This window comes from Micropterus salmoides, unplaced genomic scaffold (assembly GCF_014851395.1).
Source record: "Micropterus salmoides isolate LMB-PRFRI ecotype aquatic unplaced genomic scaffold, ASM1485139v1 Ms_hic_scaffold_1, whole genome shotgun sequence".
In the NCBI taxonomy this organism is placed as follows: Eukaryota; Metazoa; Chordata; class Actinopteri; order Centrarchiformes; family Centrarchidae; genus Micropterus; species Micropterus salmoides.
Window position 1 is genome coordinate 4,194,156 of NW_024040040.1, and position 21,337 is coordinate 4,215,492.

At 40.0% G+C, this 21,337-nt stretch overlaps 2 protein-coding genes across 3 annotated transcripts in view; one reads left to right on the top strand and one right to left on the bottom strand.

The window, feature by feature from the left end:
* LOC119898749 (protein EFR3 homolog B-like) overlaps positions 1-21,078 on the top strand; it is a 21,518-nt gene extending 440 nt beyond the window's left edge. Inside the window, exons 1-23 of one of the 2 annotated variants that reach the window (XM_038713079.1) lie at positions 1-538; positions 1,842-2,139; positions 8,215-8,291; positions 8,466-8,593; positions 8,667-8,817; positions 9,540-9,661; positions 10,019-10,168; positions 11,657-11,752; positions 12,249-12,327; positions 13,477-13,612; positions 13,738-13,890; positions 13,979-14,090; positions 14,178-14,229; positions 16,184-16,356; positions 16,496-16,571; positions 17,120-17,281; positions 17,370-17,501; positions 17,598-17,662; positions 18,668-18,804; positions 18,954-19,051; positions 19,681-19,729; positions 20,018-20,121; positions 20,669-21,078. The exon at positions 1-538 is cut by the window's left edge and continues 440 nt beyond it. In XM_038713079.1, coding sequence (XP_038569007.1) covers positions 470-538; positions 1,842-2,139; positions 8,215-8,291; positions 8,466-8,593; positions 8,667-8,817; positions 9,540-9,661; positions 10,019-10,168; positions 11,657-11,752; positions 12,249-12,327; positions 13,477-13,612; positions 13,738-13,890; positions 13,979-14,090; positions 14,178-14,229; positions 16,184-16,356; positions 16,496-16,571; positions 17,120-17,281; positions 17,370-17,501; positions 17,598-17,662; positions 18,668-18,804; positions 18,954-19,051; positions 19,681-19,729; positions 20,018-20,121; positions 20,669-20,803 — 2,754 coding nt within the window. In that variant the 5' untranslated portion in view covers positions 1-469 and the 3' untranslated portion in view covers positions 20,804-21,078. Of the gene's footprint in view, positions 539-1,841; positions 2,140-8,214; positions 8,292-8,465; positions 8,594-8,666; positions 8,818-9,539; positions 9,662-10,018; positions 10,169-11,656; positions 11,753-12,248; positions 12,328-13,476; positions 13,613-13,737; positions 13,891-13,978; positions 14,091-14,177; positions 14,230-16,183; positions 16,357-16,495; positions 16,572-17,119; positions 17,282-17,369; positions 17,502-17,597; positions 17,667-18,667; positions 18,805-18,953; positions 19,052-19,680; positions 19,730-20,017; positions 20,122-20,668 lie in introns of those variants that run through there. The other variant, XM_038712997.1, reaches the window with a different exon arrangement.
* The window catches only part of LOC119916213 (NLR family CARD domain-containing protein 3-like), a 795,320-nt gene that overhangs the window by 553,063 nt on the left and 220,920 nt on the right, over positions 1-21,337 (bottom strand).

Sequence of the window (21,337 nt, forward strand, 5' to 3'; positions counted from 1 at the left end):
GACACGTTCCTACAGCACAAACATGTTGAAACACCCGTTTAAGCTCCACTCAGGATCCTCTGGGTTCAGACCCAAAGAAACAGAAGTGCAGTAACCAGCATCACACAGCTGGGGGCGCTGCTGCTCCTCCTCCTCCTCCTCCTCCTCCTCCTCCTCCGTCACCACAGCAGGAGGCTGGTGGTGTTCCCCTCCTGGTGCAGCCTTTATGGACGCTGCTCGCCTTGAAATAGTGTTTTGATACCACGACTACACGACCAGTACACCCTGTGCTCTGATGTTCTCTCACAAAGTACTACAAATATTTTAGCAGTATTATTGAACTTGTAACTCTTGAGTTTAAATTCCCAGATGTAAAGAAAGTTTTTGGGAACATGCTGTGATGTCGGCGTCGGCTCAGCCTGCGGAGCGCTGTGTCGATCAAACCTATTGATCGCTGATCCGGAGCGTCCAGCCAGTCGAGGTTCAGCAGATGTTACATAAGCAGCCGTCCGTCCGTCGGAGGGAACCGCTGGAAGAGCGCAGGGCTGGAGTCGAGCAGGTAGGACCTCTGAGTGTGACTGCCATGTTATTAAGGTACTCGTACTCTACTTGAGTATTTGCGTTCTGTGCTGGTTTAATCTTCTGAACCAGATTTTCCAGTGAGCTTTAATAATCTTTGTCTTCAGCTCGTGTGTCAGACAGCTGCGGTTATTTTCAGATTAACATTTGATCAGCCGGCGACGCGTTAGATCATCACATGAAATCAGCTGCAACCTGCTGCGTGCACTTTAATGCACCACTAATCCAGTACTATATGAAGGGAATACTCTGCGTTGTTAACACTCCTACTGTGCAATACCTCTGTAAAATACTTGTATTGCAGTACAGGCTGGGTAGGAAGCAGTTCATCAGCAGCACATTTAGCAGCTGTTCTGAAGCTTTTGATCATATGAGCACATGATCTTCAGCGTGACGTATGGGTCGAGTGAAGCCTGAAGCTGTGACGCGGTGTCCTGCTGCCCCCGGCAACAGTGGAGGAAGTACTTTACTTAAGTAGAAGTAACAGTACAACTCTGTGCAAATACTCTGTTACAGGTAAAAGTGCGGCACTCAAAGCAGAACAAAAGTTTTAAAATGTAGGTAAAGTATGGAAAGTCATATACTTGGAATATTATTAGTGATGCATTGACACATAAGTATTTTAATATCACAGCTTTTACTGCTTTATACTTTAATCTACACCACTGTATCCCACTTTATCTATTGATCAAATGCTGTAACTATAGTTTTCAGAAAAACGTATAATTTTTCCCTCTGAACTGTAAAGCAGCATAAAATGGAAATACTCAGTAGTTGTACTTAAGTACAGTACTTGAATAAATGTACCAGCCATCAGCAGTAATACAAACCTTTAAGGCAAGTCTGATCCTTAGTGCCGGATCTCTCTGTATTTACTGTTTTTACTGTGTGTATTTAGTGAGTTTTACTGTGTATTTACTGTGTATTTAGTGAGTTTTACTGTGTATTTACTGTGTATTTAATGAGTTTTACTGTGTATTTACTGTGTGTATTTAGTGAGTTTTACTGTGTATTTACTGTGTGTATTTAGTGAGTTTTACTGTGTATTTACTGTGTATTTAGTGAGTTTTACTGTGTATTTACTGTGTATTTACTGCCTCCCTGTGAGTGAACTGAAGGGGTTAAGCGTGGAGGAATGTGGGGAGGCAGGAGGTGGAGGAAGGAGAGAGAGAAGCTTTTGGTTTCCCTCCTCTTCCCTTCTCCTCCTTCACTCCTTCCTCTCCTCTGCTCAGAGTCCTTCCTTCATCCCACCTCTCCGTCCTCCTCCTCCTCCTCTTCTTCAGGACGACTCCACCTTCACACCCCGTCGCAGCCAGATCACCGCGGAGATGCCGGGGACTCTTCCCAGGTTTCCCAGCATGCCGCGGGGGGTGACCATGCCTACCTTGCTCAGCTCCCTGCCCAGAGGAATCACCATGCCCAGCATGCCCACCATGCCCAGCATACCCCGAGGGGTGAGCATACCCAGCCTGACCAGGGGGATGTCGCTGCCGAGGGCCGTCGCCATGTCGACCGTGTCCCAGGCTCCTCGGAGGCTCCTGCGGGACCTCTGCTCTGTGCTGGACCATCAGACGCCCGGAGGTAACCGCTTCAGAAATAAGAGATATTTCCACCTGATGCTGTCGCCTCTTTACATTAAGTGACTTTTTAAAATTCATTCATATGTGCTTTAAAATAACAAGTGCATTCGTGATGATCGGGTTCATGAAGGCAGCAGATGTGTTCAAGTCACTGAAACTGAAACACAAAGGTTCCTTTCATATAATAATGTTTATAAAGTTAGTCAGTCTGCAAAGTTCATCCTGTGTTTGTTCGTAGTTTTCATCACTTTCATCTTCGTCTTTTCCTCTGATTTGTTGTTTTATTGTTAAAAAATACTTTCAAATAATCAAAAAACGATCATCAAAAAAGCTGCTAATTAAATCTCTGTACTATCTGTACTTGGATAAACTGTTGGAGTTTAATTTATAGCAAAACAAGTTTTTTAAACTCTGAACAACTAAAAATCTTACTTTGTACAATAACCAGTTACTAAAGCTGGCAGATAAATGTAGTGAAGTACAATAGACGTAGTGGAATAGAAGTAGAAATTGACAAATATTCATGTAAAGTGCAAATACCTCAAATGTGTACTTGCAATACACGGTCGAAATACAATCTGTTAAATCGTAGTTCCAAACATTCAGACAAATTTTACTCATTACACTACGCAGTACATTTTCAATACATCAGTACATCTCAATAATCATCCTCACTCGGCCAACAATTTCCACCAGTTTCAGTGGAGGTGCAGCCTAATCGGGTTTAAATCTTGTTTTCTAAAATATAGCGATATTTGAATTAGGGTTCAACTAACAAGTATTTACATTATCAGTTCATCTGCGTGCTTTTACTTCTCTCGGCTGAGCGTTTGGTCTGTAAAATGTCTTGTTTTGGCCAAACCAACAAAATTCAGTTTGTTTTATCATAGAAGACAATGAAAATACAAACTTTCTAGAGGCCTGAAGCAGAGATTAGTTGATGAATCTCTGAAGAGGCCTAATGTGAACATTATTATCTCTAAAGACGTACTGAACACACACCGAAGGACCTCTTACTGTAGAAATGCAGGTAAAGCCACTGCTGACCTCTCATGCATTTAACAACATGATATCTGGGACAGTTCAGACAAGTAACTGTAGTTTCTTGTCTTCCTGCTCCCAGTAAACACGGCGTAGTTTTACTGCGTTGAATACTACTAAAGCAGAGTATTTCCAGCCTCCGTTCTGCAGGTTTCTGATACGTTTCTGCTGGAATGATAAATAAATCCAGAGCAGATTATAGAGCGCTGAGCTGCTGCACATGGCCCGGATCACACACACACACACAGTCGTGTTTCCATCACTTCAGAGGACATTACATTGATTTGCATTCATTTCCAGGATACTAACCCCAACCCTAAACTTAAACCTTCATCGTAACATTAAAAGAGTTATGTTATTGGGACTTTGGGCATTTTGTCCTAATTATGAAGGTGATTACATGACGGGACTGTTGAAACAGATTTATGTCCCCCACAACATGAGTAATACACACTCACACAGGAACCATTCAGGGTTAAGAGCTGGTGAAAATGTTAATACTGCTTTGACACGTTAACTCGTTAACCAACAGGAATAAAAACAGGACGTTAACACCGAACTTTAAATCCCCAAAATGTCATTTTTTAATATCTGGGATTAAAACAAACAGCAGAGATGAAAAAAAAAAAAAAATCAATTTTCAACATCGTCCTCTGACATTTAATCAGTCGCTGAATGTGGAGATATGAGTTTTTCCCCCCACTGACAGTGAATAGAAAGGAGGCGGGGTCAGTGTGTGTGTGTGTGTGCAAAGGATTAAACACAGATATGTGTGTGTGTGGTGGAGGTGACAGTGTGGATGTGAGCTGCAGGACTCGTCTTCATGTACGGTGAGAAATATTAACATTTATTAATGTTTTTCTTCAGTTAACTGAATGCTGTGACGATGATGATAAAATAGTTTTGACATTTTGTTTAACTCCCAGTTTGTCTTATTTAAAAGTTTCTTCATCTTTAGTGAACAGCTGTAGAAACTATTAAAATAATTCTGTATCTAAGTATATGAATCTCATAATCTCAAAAGTATATATAATTTATCCTAAAAAGGTACAGGAACTAGTAATAAAAAATGCTTTTGACCATATTCAGTGTTTACTAGTTTAAGACTATATACACCAAGCGTCTGTAAAGACTGACTGACAGCTGGATTAGAGATGCTCATTCATATAATTTAAAACGCTGAAGCCCCCTTCTGCCAGGAAAAGAAAAAATAGAAATGTCAAAATAAAAGTACCCGTGGAAAGTAAAATGTATGGTTTATGTATGTAAAAAATTATGATGTCCAAATTAAGGTATGGTTGGTTCAACGTTTGACCAAATAAATCAAATGATAAGATAATTCATAGGTCTGATCTAATATATCAAAATTCAGAGTTTTGTGAATCAAGCTAAAATTATTACAAAGGACAAACTTATGACTAATTTGGTTTTAAAGTCATACCTTGTTATGACTACGTATGAGATATTAAGTAAAAAGTATGAGAGATGAAGTAAAAAGTATAAGATACTAAGTAAAAACTATGGTATTGGTATAAAATTTAAAATTGGACTAGGTAAGTTATTATGCTTTGGCCCCACAGTGTTTTCCAGCTAATAAATCCCAGCTGTAGTTGTCTGCATAATATTTTACTTGTAGTGTGTTTAAACTTCCAGTAGCAGCTACAGTGATTCTGACTTTAGGGTTAGACACTTCAGAGTGTTATCTGTCAGAGAAGCCCCAAAACCATGCATTTACTCAAAATGGTTCAATAACTGCATTCAATTAACTTTGGATATGCCTTCAATAGTAATGAATTTTACAGGAATGGTAAGAGCTTACTGCTACCCCATGTCAATTATCAGTGAAGCCAATAGTAGACTAAATACTAGAAACACCTTTGTGTATAGTACAAAATAGTTAGGACAAAAACACTCACTACATCTTCCAATATGATCATACAGTTGAATTGCCACCTCTCAAACTGTTTAAACAAACTGAATTCCTAAGAATTTCATATGATTTGTGACTTGCTTGACTTTCATCACAGTAACTTGGGACTTCATTGAGACTTGAGGGTTAAGTAAACAGTTTGAGATATTAAGTAAACAGTTTGAGATATTAAGTAAACCGTTTGAGATATTAAGTAAACCGTTTGAGATATTAAGTAAACAGTCTGAGATATTAAGTAAACAGTATGAGATATTAAGTAAACAGGATGAGATATTAAGTAAACAGTTTGAGATATTAAGTAAACAGGATGAGATATTAAGTAAACAGGATGAGATATTAAGTAAACAGGATGAGATATTAAGTAAACAGTTTGAGATATTAAGTAAACAGTATGAGATATTAAGTAAACCGTTTGAGATATTAAGTAAACAGTCTGAGATATTAAGTAAACAGTCTGAGATATTAAGTAAACATTATGAGATATTAAGTAAACAGGATGAGATATTAAGTAAACAGTTTGAGATATTAAGTAAACAGTTTGAGATATTAAGTAAACAGTTTGAGATATTAAGTAAACAGGATGAGATATTAAGAGATATTAAGTAAACAGTTTGAGATATTAAGTAAACAGGATGAGATATTAAGTAAACAGGATGAGATATTAAGTAAACAGGATGAGATATTAAGTAAACAGTTTGAGATATTATGTAAACAGTTTGAGATATTATGTAAACAGGATGAGATATTAAGTAAACAGTTTGAGATATTAAGAGATATTAAGTAAACAGTTTGAGATATTAAGTAAACATTATGAGATATTAAGTAAACAGGATGAGATATTAAGAGATATTAAGTAAACAGTTTGAGATATTAAGTAAACAGGATGAGAAATTAAGTAAACAGGATGAGATATTAAGTAAACAGGATGAGAAATTAAGTAAACAGGATGAGAAATTAAGTAAACAGGATGAGAAATTAAGTAAACAGGATGAGAAATTAAGTAAACAGTTTGAGATATTATGTAAACAGTTTGAGATATTATGTAAACAGGATGAGATATTAAGTAAACAGTTTGAGATATTAAGAGATATTAAGTAAACAGTTTGAGATATTAAGTAAACATTATGAGATATTAAGTAAACAGGATGAGATATTAAGAGATATTAAGTAAACAGTTTGAGATATTAAGTAAACAGGATGAGAATTAAGTAAACAGGATGAGATATTAAGTAAAGAGGATGAGAAATTAAGTAAAGAGGATGAGATATTAAGTAAACAGGATGAGAAATTAAGTAAAGAGGATGAGAAATTAAGTAAAGAGGATGAGAAATTAAGTAAAGAGGATGAGAAATTAAGTAAACAGTTTGAGATATTATGTAAACAGTTTGAGATATTAAGTAAACAGTTTGAGATATTAAGAGATATTAAGTAAACAGTTTGAGATATTAAGTAAACATTATGAGATATTAAGTAAACAGGATGAGATATTAAGAGATATTAAGTAAACAGTTTGAGATATTAAGTAACAGGATGAGAAATTAAGTAAACAGGATGAGATATTAAGTAAACAGGATGAGAAATTAAGTAAACAGTTTGAGATATTAAGTAAACAGGATGAGATATTAAGTAAACAGGATGAGATATTAAGTGAAAATGAAGCAAAAAATTATGGGATGTTAAGTCAATAGTCAAATGTTTGAATTAGTAAATAAAAATGTTGATAAGACATCTCATAGCTTACTGTAAATACTTTCATTTTTTCATTTCCAACTTTTCATCAGATTTTTTGGTTTGTTTCGGTGTTTTAGCAGAAATTGGCTTTCATACGGGTGGGGGAGGGGGCGTGTTAAAGTATTGTCTTTCTGAAGTTACTGCTTCTCAATGAGTACGTACACACATCATGATTATCTGACCAGACGCTGTGTGTCCGGTGCTTTTCTCAGCAGCACTCACAGAGCCGGGGATTGAACCTGCGTCCTTGCAGAGAAAGAGGGGACCCTTTAAGCTCTGCTAACTAAATAACAACCACATAAACACATTACGTAACAACAAGCCCCCGCAGGATTAACGTTAAGACGTAGCATTACTGCTGCCGCATTGTGTGTGTGTGTGTGTGTGTGTGTGTGTGTGTGTGTGTGTTATGAGTTGGCAGTTGACCAGTGGTGGATCTTTAATCTCCCAAAATCTATTAATCTGGACATCGAGAGAGATGAAACACTGAAGATGAACCTGTAGAAAAGAAGGTTAAGTGTGTGCAGACTCACTGGCGCCCCTATGAGGCTGACATGACAAACAAGCTTTTATTTTGAATTTCCCTGCTTTATTATAAATGTTTTTGATTATATTTTAGAGGCCTGTTCCTGTTTTAATTTGTAGCTAATGCAAACTAAACATTTCCTCCATGTTTTTACATGTTAAATATAATGAAATGTAAATGTCCACAGCTTTAAATCCAGCAGTTGCTTCCACTTTTTAACATTTTAAATCTCGGTTGTTGAGACTCAACACTTCCTGCCAGATGTTTCACATTAAATGCCTTCTTTTTCTGGTCGGCTTTTAATGTGAAACATCTACAGGAAGTGTTAAGTCTCACCGAAAGCTGCTCAAATAGACATTATACTGAATTTAACAACCTTTATTTATTTGTTTGTTTGTTGGTTTCCTTTACAAGAATAATCAATGTATGTTTGTACTCCAGGTTAGTGTTGTATTATCACAGGGGGAGAGGATGTGTGTTTATATGAATATATAAATAGACAAAATATAAAAATATAGATTATTAATAGTGACTGTGCAATATGGCAGTTTGTGCCGTGATATGCCAAAATGTTAACATTTGATGGACATAATTAGATGACTTAAAATGTAATTACAAGATAAAAATAAATACAATAAATAGTTAAAAATGAATGTTTTGATTGTAAGATACAAGTTTCTATCGACGTTGTGATGCTTTTTTCCCCAAATATGTCACCTTCTTCAGGAGATAACTGAGATGGATCCAAAGTGAAGCCAGCCTCTGTTCTTGGTTTGGTGTCGTATCACTTTAAGAGTTTGACCATGTTAACGCTCTCTCTCTCTCTCTCTCTCTCTCTGTGCGTGCAGGTCTGTGCGGTTGCTGCTGGGCGTTGCGTCCTCGCTATAAGAGGCTGGTTGATAATATTTTCCCAGAAGACCCTGAGGTAAACGCACACACATATATGTTAACAGTAATTTTACAGTTGGTGATGGGATCTATCCGTGCAGATTGCTGAGGTTTGAAAATGAAAACACACTAAAAACAATAAAACAAATCCGATCCTTGTAACACGTGTGTGTGTGTGTGTGTGTGTGTGTGTGTGTGTGTGTGTGTTCAGGACGGGCTGGTGAAGGCCAACATGGAGAAGCTGACGTTCTTCGCTCTGTCGGCTCCGGAGAAACTCGACCGCATCGCCGCGTACCTGTCGGAGCGACTCACCCGAGAGCTGAACCGCCACCGCTACGGGTCAGTACACGCAGAGTCACAACACAACGCACACACACGTTTAACATCCGCTCACCGTCAGTGTGGTCTCCAGGTATGTGTGTATAGCGATGGAGGCGATGGAGCAGCTGCTGCTGGCCTGTCACTGTCAGAGCATCAACCTGCTGGTGGAGAGTTTCCTCAGCACGCTGCGTCAGCTGCTGGAGGCCGACAAGCCACACCTCCACATCCTCGCCACCAACTCTGTATGTACTGCACCCTGGACAGGACGACACAGTAGAAGAGAGACTATAGGACATAGTGGGACAGATTAGGACACTGTTGAAATAAGTGCTCATGCCCTCTGGGCACAGTATCACGTAGCAGATAAGCTAATCACATGTCAAACACATGTAGTGGAGTAACAAATACAATATGTCCCTGAGAGATGTTGTGGAGTAGATGTAAAAAATAGCAGTAAATATAAATATTCAATTAGTACAAGTACAATTTATAGATACAAGTACAAGTATCTCTAAATTGTACAGTACTTCTACTTTCCACCTCTGCACACTGGCACATACACATAGAGGACAAATGAAGTACAGTTAAAGGAATTTTTGTGCGTAGTGTTGCTGGACACTGTTCTCCCATAATGCAACACTCAAAGGAACATCAACTCAGAGCGTATTCTACGTAATCCATGTGAGTTCAGAGTGTACTTTATGTGTAGTGCCGAGCGGATACACAGAGATTATACCATCTATTTATTTATGTACTCTTTAATCCTCTTTACATCTTACTTTAACATTTATTTACACACACAGAGACCATCAGTGTGAACGTGATATGCTATGTTCATGTTACACGAACAGTTTCGGTGGTTGATTTCTTGTTATTGGGTTCCGTTAACATAAAAGTACATGCAGTCAGATAGTTCATATCTTATGTTTATTTTTCTGTCTCGTTAATGTTTTTGTTTGTGTAGTTTGTGAAGTTTGCGAACATCGAGGAGGACACGCCGTCGTACCACCGCAGCTACGACTTCTTTGTGTCTCGCTTCAGTGAGATGTGTCACTCTGAGCACGAAGACGCCGACGTCCAGAACAAGTCAGTCCTCCGCCGCCGACAGTTTCCTACGTTGTCTTAGCTTCGACACCAGCTGTTTTATCCAGAAAGGTTTATGAAAGATCAGACAGAAAACTGATCAACACTCTCTGTTTGTAGACGTCAACTTGGGCTTTGGAAACGTGTGATTTTAGTTAATCACTGGCTGGCGCATCTTTGCATCATCTTTGATTTTGGCCTCCACAGATAGATAGATATAATATGAAGGTCTGTTAAACCTAAATCAGGAACTAACTATTGAGTTTAGGAATAAACCTTTAGTTTTTTATGTCTGTTTAAACTGGATGTGGATGCAGTAACTGAAGTTGTGTGTGTGTGTGTGTGTGTGTGTGTGTTTAGGATCCGTGTGTCGGGGATCCGCGGTCTGCAGGGCGTGGTCAGGAAGACGGTGGATGACGAGCTGCAGGTGAACATTTGGGAGCCGCGTCACATGGAGCAGATCGTCCCCGCTCTGCTGGTCAACCTGCAGCAGCACACACAAACCAACAGGTAGACACACAAACCAACAGGTACACACACAAACCAACAGGTAGACACACAAACCAACAGGTACACACACAAACCAACAGGTACACACACAAACCAACAGGTACACACACAAACCAACAGGTACACACACACTAAACATATATTATATTCGGGCTACATAACTTTGCCTGACAGGCCTACATGTAGTTTTGCGGGGATGCTCTGCCGTGTGAATTCCCTCCTGTTGATGTCCTATTTAGTAAAACAGTAACAGATTCTGACTCACAAACAGCGAGGATCAGTTTCTCTTCCAATGATTCGTGCTGCACGTCGTGTACAAAAAGGTCAAGATAATTCAACTTCGGCAGCGGGTGGGTGTGTGCGTGAGGCGAGCACTTCACCTCACTCTAACATGGACACTTGCTGCTGAACACAGACTGTTTCTGCTGCTCCCTGATAAAAGAAAAATGTTTCTGCTGATACCTGCTCAGACAAAACAAGAAAACGGGACTCTGATGGTAACTTGTTTTAACCAGCTAGATAAAAGGTAACGCCCTGGCAGCAGCAAACAGCTTTGGTTTAATATTTGATTTGATTACATTAATGTTTAAGTTGAGATTTACAAGAAATATTTTTAGCTACTGTGTAAAGTGAATACTGCTGGTAAAAAGCACCTGAAGTGTTTGCAAACCACATGTTATTGCACTTTTGTGTATATAGCAGTACATTTAAATTAAAAGTGGCAAAACACTACTTTAGAATTCATTATTCAATTATGTGCCTAACAATGCGATTAATCGCAATTAAAATTTTAATTGTTGCCCAGCTCTAACATATATATTTATATTTAATAACCAGCACACTGTTAACATCATATCCTCAGTAATATTTCTGGGGGTTTAATGACATGAAGATGAGTCTATTACATATATGTTACATTTATTCATTTAGCTGACGCTTTTATCCAAAGCGACTTACAGCTGGTTTACATGTCAGAGGTCTCACGCCTCTGGAGCAACGAGGGGTTAAATGTCACCAAAGGCATGTGTTGTATCCACTGCCCCATCACCCCACCCCCCAGATTTTTTTAAAGCTATTTCTTTTAATTTTAGATCAAATTAATTGATAGATCGTTTTCTGGAGGGGGCAATAAAAAGTAAATGAAAAGAAAGGAATTTAATATTTGACTCAAAAATTGTATACCTGACACCAGATGGCGACATAGAGAGATAAAGTTGAGCATGAAATTTCCTTCCTGCATGAAATTTCCTTAAGATAAGATTCTGTAGTCAAACTAGGAGGTAAAATTTACACAAAACATATTTGAACAGTTAAATAATTAAATAAAATGTGTTATTTAGCGGATTTCTTAAATAAATTATACAGAGTTTGGTTGGTAGCTTGACAAAAATTTCATCAGTGGGGAACATTTTTGATTCACATGTCTGTATTTTACTCAGGTGTTTTACCTGTGTGTGTGTGTGTGTGTGTGTGTGTGTGTGCGCGCAGTGAGTCTCCTGCAGAGCAGACTGAGGTGTGTTTCAGAGAGCTGTTGGGCCGAGCTGCTTATGGACACATTAACAACGCTATCAGACCCGTGCTGATGTAAGACACACACACTCTGTGGTACAGTTGCAGTAGTAATAGTAGTAGTAGTAGTAGGAGCAGTAGCAGTAGGGCTTGGCAATATGGTTGAAAACGTCTCACAGAATTAATAAGAATATGTTCACACATATAAGAAAATTAAATGTTGTTCTGCTGTTATGCATCACATCAAACCAAACTCTTCACACTGCATGTGTGAAACAAGAAGCTCAATTATTAACTTTGCTTGTTTTCAGTAACTTTTTGCTCTGAATCAATCCTTTGAAAGTCGATGAATGAGAATATCCAATTGTCACCCGGCCATTAGTTGATTTGTTGATTTATTTACACACAAAACAAATAAATGCATTAAAGGATTAAAAAAGTACAGCGAGAATTATTATTATATTACCGTAGCAGCAGAAGTATTAGCAGCAGCTGTTTTTGCAGTACTAGTAGCAGTAGTAGCAACAACATATAAATCAGTAATATATCAGTAGTTTCTGTGTGTTTTCAGGCACCTGGACAGTCACAGTCTTTGGGAAGGACGGACCTTTGCTGTTCGGTGTTTTCAGATCATCATGTACTCCATCCAGGTTAGTAAGTATACTGACCGTAACACTGCTACTACCTATAGTACAGACTACCTAGTGCTTCATACAGGTGAGTTTTAAACTAAAACTAAATTCACCCAAAGCAATAATCTGCTCATCAGTACTGTCTTAATTTTACCTAACCGCACCTGACTGGACCTTTACTTAACTCTTTTAATTGGAACTTAATTGTATCGCAACTAAACTGTTCTTAGCTAAACCTAAATGTGTTTAAATTACATACATACAGTACATTTGAAGTATATTTAAGTTGTTGGCATGAATGTATAGCAACAATATTGCCAAAGCTACATGTAAATTACATAAGGACAATTCATTTCATACATTTCATTAAATAAGGAAATAAAACATTAAAGTTGTGTTTGTGTGTGTTAATACAGAATAAATACTACTCATAAAAAATATATAAAATATAAAAATTCCGTAAAAATAAATATTAAAAATAAAAGTAAATAATAAGCGAGTGTGTGTGTGTGTGTGTGTGTGTGTGTGTGTGTGTGTAAAAAATAAAAAATTTAAATAAACTAAGTAAATGACACAGAAACGTGTGTGTGTGTTATTATAATAATACTGTATATTAAAAATGAAAATAAATCAAATAGATAAAACCGTGAACAAATTTTCTTTTTAAAATTAATTAATTAAAAAAACTTTTAAAAACACCCCAAAAAATCAGTATCAAATGAGAGTGAAAAACACAACAACTACTAAAATATCAAACAATCAAAATAACAATACTTTGAGTCTGATATAAATTCGAATTCTGGGTATATTTGTGAAATGTTTGCAAAGTGTTTTTGTCTGTCAGTTCATATATTAACTGAATTTAACAACTTAATCAACTTACTGAACTTAACTTTTTAACGTCACTTAAGTTCAGCTAACATGTACATACCTTTTAAGAAAATGTGTTTAAACTGAACGAAACTTAAATATTTAAGTACATTTAAAATCATTGTGATTTTAAAGATGTGCTTAACTGTACTTCACTGTACATAACTCATCTTAATTTAATGGGACTATAACGGATCTTAAACAAAATTAACTATATTGTACTTATTTCATTAACTGTACTTAAATGTAACTTTATTTCTCCGAGCTGATACCTGAACTCCGTTGTCTTCTCGTTAGTCCCAGCATTCCCACCTGGTGATCCAGCAGCTGTTGGGTCACCTGGACGCTAACAGCAGGAGTCCGGCTTCAGTCCGAGCCGGGATCGTGGAGGTCCTGTCTGAAGCTGCTGTTATAGAAGCTACCGGATCTGTAGGTCAGTCAGCGGCCTGTTATCTATTTATATATTCTGTGTATATTCGCTGTATGTTAAGTATAATTCTTCCACAAGTACTTATCTTTCGTGTTATATAAGTACTGCTCTGTCTAAATGTACTGTAGGTCCCACAGTACTGGAAGTATTCAACACGTTACTGCGACAGCTTAGGCAGAGTGTCGACTACCAGCTGACTGGTTACTATGACAACACCGTGAAGCGCAAAACCACCTCGCTTGAAGAGAAAACTCTGCAGGACGCCGTCATCAAAACCATCGGTGAGACTCGTAGCGGTCTTTGTTTTCCTGTTGTCATTAAATATATTTAAAGTTGGTTGCTTCATCTGCACCTGTGTTATCTCTCCAGGATCTTTCGCCAATACGCTTCCCATCTACCAGAGGTCAGAGGTCATGCTGTTCATCATGGGGAAGATCCCTGTTCCTGGTATCTACCCCGCCCTGGGGTCACCCAACGCCGGGTACCGCTTCTTTTCCTCCCAACTTTACATGTTTCCAAGTACCTACAGATGTGTTTCAAGGTCCTAACATCTCTGCGTCTGTCTCAGGTTTGAAGGCAGCAGGATGATCCAGGTGATGCTGTTGAAGTCGCTCCTCCAGGTGAATTCAAATGTCCAATGTCCAATTCAATGTTCTATTTGCATTAACAATGTCCCTACCTATCAAACTACGTACCTACCAAACCTCCTACTGAACTAACTGTAGAACTACCTTCCCACTGAATTACCTTCCTACCAAACCTCCTACACACTGAGACAGACACAACCTACAGACTGAACTACCTTCCTACCTACTGAACTGCCAACTGAACTACCTTCCTACCAGGTGAACTACCAAACTAAACTGCCTTCCACCTAATGAACTACCAACAGACCCACCTCCCTAAAGAATTATGTACCAAAGTACTCCCAACCTACATTTAGAAGTACATACTAAAAAAAACTACCAACAGAACTATCTTCCTACCTACCGAACTACCTGCCATACCAAACTACCATCCCACAAAAATTCCTTCCCACCAAACTACCTTCCTACCTACTGAACTACCAAGTGAACTACCTTCCTACCTACTGAACTACCTTCCTACCAAGTGAACTACCTTCCTACCTACTGAACTACCAAGTGAACTACCTTCCTACCAACTGAACTACCTTCCTACCAACTGAACTACCTTCCTACCTACTGAACTACCAAGTGAACTACCTTCCTACCTACTGAACTACCTTCCTACCAAGTGAACTACCTTCCTACCTACTGAACTACCAACTGAACTACCTTCCTACCAACTGAACTACCTTCCTACCTACTGAACTACCAAGTGAACTACCTTCCTACCTACTGAACTACCTTCCTACCAAGTGAACTACCTTCCTACCTACTGAACTACCTTCCCACCAAGTGAACTACCTTCCTACCTACTGAACTACCAAGTGAACTACCTTCCTACCTACTGAACTACCAAGTGAACTACCTTCCTACCTACTGAACTACCAAGTGAACTACCTTCCTACCTACTGAACTACCTTCCTACCAAGTGAACTACCTTGCTACCTCCTGAACTACCAAGTGAACTGCCTTCCACCTAATGAACTACCAACAGACCTACCATCCTACAGAAACCAAAGTACTCCCAACCTACATTTAGAAGTACATACTAAAAAAAACTACCAACGGAACTATCGTCCTACCTACTGAACTACCTACCATACCAAACTACCATCCCACAAAAATTCCTTCCCACCAAACTATCTTCCTACCAAACCTTACCACCAAACTACCACAAGACTGAATTTCCTAAGTACTAAACTACCAACCGATCTACAGAACGATCTACTTAACTACCCATAAAACTACCTTTCCACCAAACTACCACAAGACTGAATTTCCTAAGTACTAAACTACCAACCGATCTACAGAACGATCTACTTAACTACCCATAAAACTACCTTTCCACCAAACTACCAACTGCCTAACCAAGAAACTACCTTCCTATTGAAAGACATACTCCAACTACATTCCAAAGTACCTCCAACCTACCTAGAACTACCTACTAAACTACCTCCTGAACTGTATATATTAAAATATTATTAGTGCTGGGCAACGATAAATTTTTTTAATTGCGATTAATCGCATTGTTAGGCGCATAACTGAATAATGAAGTAGTGTTTTGCCACTTTTAATTTAAATGTACTGCTATATACACAAAAGTGTAATAACATGTGGTTTGCAAACACTTTAAACAAATCAGGTGATTTTTCCCAGCAGTATTCCCTTTACACAGTAGCAATAAAATGCCAGGGCATCACCTTTTATCTAGCTGGTTAAAACAAGTTTCCATCAGCGCGGCTCACCTGCTGCATGATGACGGATCGCGGGTGTAACGATATGGAAAAAAGATGACAGCGAGCCAGTGAGCAACGGACTTTCAAACTAATAATAGTAAAATAATAACGCGTTAACGTGCCCAGCCCTAAATATTATATTTACTGACGTTCCTTTCTGTGTGAGAGACATGACAGTCTAACGTCGTCTTTGTGCCTCGTCCCTGCTTCAGGTATCGGAGCGCTATGAAAGCAGTAACCTGTTGACAGCGTTGCCCTCGTCCTTCTTGGAGCCTCTGCTGTCCTTCACTCTGATGGAGGATCCAGAAATCCGTCTGCTGGTCCTCTCCATCCTCACCTCGCTCATCGACAGACGCCACAACAGCAGCAGACTCACCGCTGCCAGGTCACACCTCAGCAGATATAAGTCACCATCAGAGAGCACTGGTGGAGCACTGCATTTTAATATAAGATCTCCCTTCTGTGTGTTATTAGAGTAAAAACTTATTGATTATCACAAACTCTCTTTCTCTCTGTGTCCCCAGCGAGATGTTTGATGTGTCAGTGTTGGAGCTGAAGGAGGACCGATGCTCTCGACAGGACAATTTGTTCATCAGGAAGGTAAGAGGAAGAAGAGAGATGTGACCAGCAATCACCTTCATTGATTACACATAGAGTCACATTTTTAAGGTTCAGTGTGTGAGATTTAGTGGCATCTAGTGGTGAGGGTTCTGAATTGCAACCATCGGTCCAGTCTACCACTGCCCCCTCACCTTTCAAAGAGCGTAGGACAGCTACGGTGGCTGACACAGCACAAAAGGTGTCTCTTCTGAGACGGCAGAGAGAATTACAGAGATGAAGTTCTAAACAACTTTTAGGGACCTTATGTATCCTCGCATTTGTTGCAGCACTTTACAAACCATTTCCCAAAACATCTGAGTGATCAACATCAAATGATCCAAACTCTCTCCTCAATCAGTTAATTTCACACACGTGTGTTTTGACTCATGCTGACTCCACAGAGGTTTGATTTGATACAGCTCACTCATCATGAACGAGACAGCTATTCAACACAACCCCCATTTTAGTTAAATGTCTCTCCATTAAGACGCAGTAATCACAACTTAAATGCAGTTTGAAAGCAGTTAATTGAAATGCTTTGTATGCAGCACGCTCAGCGTCTCTACAGACACGTCTACCTTACCTGTAAGGAGGAGAGCAGCGGGCGGAGCCACTACCAGGCCCTCATCACCTTGTTGGTCGTACTCAGTGTGGAACTGGCCAATGAGGAGGTGGTGGTGGACCTGATCCGACTGGTCCTCGCGCTGCAGGTGAGCAGAGCTTCTGTAGTAAGGATGATAATAATGTTGATCCTTTCCCTGATTAATTGTTTTTTCTCTCTTGTGATTGGCTGTTCAGGAGCTGGCGTTGTCCAGTCACGAGTGTCTGTCCGTGTTCAACCGCTGTGGTGTTCACGCCGTGTGCGCCGCCTTCCTCAACCTGTTGTCGCAGCTCGGTCCGCCTCCAGCGCTCCGCCTACACGTCGCACAGGTGAGAAGAAAGACTGTGCGTGTGAGCAGGTAATGAAGGCGTGTGTTTGCACAACATCATGTATAGTTTATTTACTTTCTGTGTATGTGTCTGCAGGTCATAGAGAGTCGACAGAAGAGCGCCGAGCACCTGCTGCCAAAAGACCTGTTCTGTGACAAAACCCAGGTAGAGAGACATAGACATAATGTTGGAGAGAGAGAGAGCGTTAACGTCACATCGACTTGTATTCAACTGAACTCAAAGTTACCAACAAAAAAAAATCCACAAATCAAATGAAGCTTTTTAATTAAGCTCTTAAAAGCTTTTTACTTAAAAAAACAACAAAAAAAACGTTTTATAACGTTTCAATTCACCTGACTTCAGTTAAATTTTCTTTGAATTTTATCTCCCAACATTTTGCTTTAAAATCGGGCTGAACGATGAATCGTTTTCAAATCGAAATTGCGATTTGAAAAAACGTGATTAGCTAATCGTGAAGACGGCGATTAAAATGTAGGTTAACTAAATATCTGAGCCGTTTTAAACAGTCATGCAGTTACAGATTCATTCCGTTGTCGTCCTTATGTGACAGATCTGCTCGCCAATCACAAGCGCCAAGCGCCTCCTGTTACGGTCCTACTCACCAATCAGAGCGTGCACAGGGCGTGTACATTTTACAACAAACGAACTGTGTTTACTGTTGATGTACGATCGGAAATCTGTCAAGGGTGTTTTATTTTGAAAATCGACCAGATTCTCTCTGCCATTCTGGGTCTGACTTCCTGCCTGGTTCATCTGCTCTGGGCTGCTTGATGCGGCGTTAGTCAAAAATAGAATAAAATGCTAAAGTCTTAACAAACCGAACAAACATCTTCTCATTAATCAGAATCAGCTTTATTTGTCAGGTATGTGTACACATACGAGGAATTTGACCCTGGATTGTACATTGCTCACGATGTGCTTACTCATACAAAAACACAAATCGCTAATGATAAGAAATATTACTGAGGACATGACCTCAGTCTCATCAATGGTAGCTGTGGCCTAAATAAATATTTTTGAACTTTAATAAAGTATTTATAAAAAAAAGCACCATTTCTGTGGCAGAGACAGAAATCTCTCTAATTTGCTGACGATACAGTGTTTTACAGTCAAACTGAAATCACTAATGAATATTGTGTGTGTGTCAGACTGCCAGAAGGTGAGCTGAAAGTGGACGAAGACTTTCTGTTCGTCCAGTCAAAGATCTCCGAAGCTCTGACAGGAAGCAGCTACAGCACACACAGCGAACGCATCAACACGCCATACGTACCTCAGATAACAGGTACACGCACACACTATAAAATACATTCTGTCTTTGCTGAATCTGCTTTACTTGTCCGAAATCTTTATATTTGCTCGTAAGAAGTGTCCAGATACCCTGAAGAGGGCGCCATTCACAGAGTAGACTGCATTACTGTGTGTGTGTTTTAGATGAAGATCGTCTGTCTAAGAGGAAGAGTGTTGGCGACGTCATCTCTATGCAGACGGACATCGACCCTCAGTTCTGTCCTGAGTTCTATCCAGAGCAGGTCTGTCTGTTTCTATGTCTGTTCGTCCTTCTGTCTGTCCGTCTGTCTCTATGTCTGTCCGTCCTTCTGCCCGTCCATCCTTCTGTCCGTCTGTCTCTTTGTCTGTTCATCCTTCTGTCCGTCCATCCTTCTGTCCATCTGTCTGTCTGTCTCTATGTCTGTTTGTCCTTCTGTCCGTCCGTCCGTCTGTCTCTATGTCCGTTTGTCCGTCCGTCCGTCTGACCGTCCTTCTGTCCATCTGTCTGTCTGTCTCTATGTCTGTTTGTCCTTCTGTCCATCTGTCTGTCTGTCTCTATGTCTGTTTGTCCTTCTGTCTGTCCATCCTTCTGTCCATCTGTCTGTCTGTCTGTCTCTATGTCTGTTCGTCCTTCTGTCCGTCCATCCTTCTGTCCATCTGTCTGTCTGTCTCTATGTCTGTTCGTCCTTCTGTCCGTCCATCCTTCTGTCCATCTGTCTGTCTGTCTCTATGTCTGTTTGTCCTTCTGTCTGTCAGTCTGTCTGTCTCTATGTCCGTTTGTCCGTCCGTCCGTCTGTCCATCCTTCTGTCCATCTGTCTGTCTGTCTCTATGTCTGTTTGTCCTTCTGTCCGTCCGTCTGTCTGATAACGTCTCTCTCTTTGTCTCCTGTAGAAACCTCAGACAGAGCAGATCACCTTTGAGACGCTGAAGAACGCCATGGGTAAGTGATCGGTGCCGAATCAATAAAGAGATGAAGACTTTATTAGAATGTATTAGATAGTGAAGATAAAATGGGAGTTTAATCATTTAAAACACACTAGAGTTTTAAAACCAACAAAATAACGAGTAGATAATTGAGATTCTGTTAACTAAGACACATCCAGCAGATTGCTGAGGCATCAGAAACAGAAATGTGTTATTTTTAAGTGCAAAGGGAGAAAAATCAAACAGAATCACTGTGGAAATGTTCAACAATTTATTTAAACATGATTTTCCTCTGAAACTGCAGACGACAGGGGGAGTGCGGAGGAAGAGGAGAGGAGGAGGATGCAGCTGGTGGAGAGGTTTCAGACGGCTCCTTTCGAGGAGATCGCCGCTCACTGTGGAGCCAGGGTGAGTGACCTCCGACCTCTGCTCGCTCTCTGTCTTTGTTGTTGTGGCCGAACTGAACAGTCTGGACGGCCGGCAGCTGCGTCAGTAGTTACTCAGTCGCGTGCTGGCCGGTCAGTCGCTGAGCAGATGCAGGTAGGCGGCGTCTGGATGGTCAGCAGAGACAGAGTCTGCAGCCGATTCGGCTATTTTCCTGCTAATTTTGACGTGTTTCAATCATCAAAACAAATTTTATGTGATACCAACGCGTCCCTGAGCAAGACACTTAACCCCTTGTTGCTCCAGAGGCGTGCGACCTCTGACGTGTACAGCAGCTGTAAGTCGCTTTGGATAAAAGCGTCGGCTAAATGAATAAATGTAAAGGCACGAACATGTCTTAAATATCTGTTTGTGAAACCGTGAGTTATGCTTGTAGCTTTTTGTCTGGCATCTAGAAGAGGACGTGTTGTTTCTCCAGACATTAAAGTGTTTAATCAGAAGGTTTCCCGCAGCTGCATCATGTCGTCTTGTGAGATTTTGCCGATACTAAATAAAGTTTCTCTCTTTCCAGAGCTCCTTGCTTCAGTCCAAACTGGACCGAGTGTTTGATCTGATCATACGTCCTCCCCCGTCTCCGTCTGGACACTCGCCGCCTCGCTCCACGCCGCTCTACGAGATGAAGTTTCCTGACCTGTGCGTCTACTAGACCCTCAGAGACGACAGCGTTAAAGCACCTCCCTCACCTGATGTCACGTGTCCCCTGTTGGAGGTAGGAGAGGACGCAGGGAGGGAGGGAGTCCCGTCAGCACTTAAACTGAAAGACGTTGTGATGTAAATGACCGACCTGGCGTTGTCCGTGCTCTCCTTGTGAACTGTTTCCTGTTTCACATGTCTGTAAGGGTTTGTAGCTCCTTCAGTTCGAGATCAAATCTGAACACAGACGCTGTAGATTTTGAAAGAATAATAAAATATTTAATGTCAGTTTTTGTTTGATTTATTTTATAATGATGCTGTGAGCACCAGCCCACTCACTCATCTACAGATGTGGTCATCTGTGTCCGTTTTGTTTTGGACTTCCTGTCCGAACCGAGGTCGTTAATAAAAAACCAACAAAATATGCTGCTTCTTTTTTTTTTTTTTTTTTTTACCGTTCTGAAATCAAGCGCCCGTCGTTTCAAAACATCTAGGCTTTTCAGGAAGCTCTTGTGGCAGTTATCACGTGACAGTGGCGAGCTGTTGG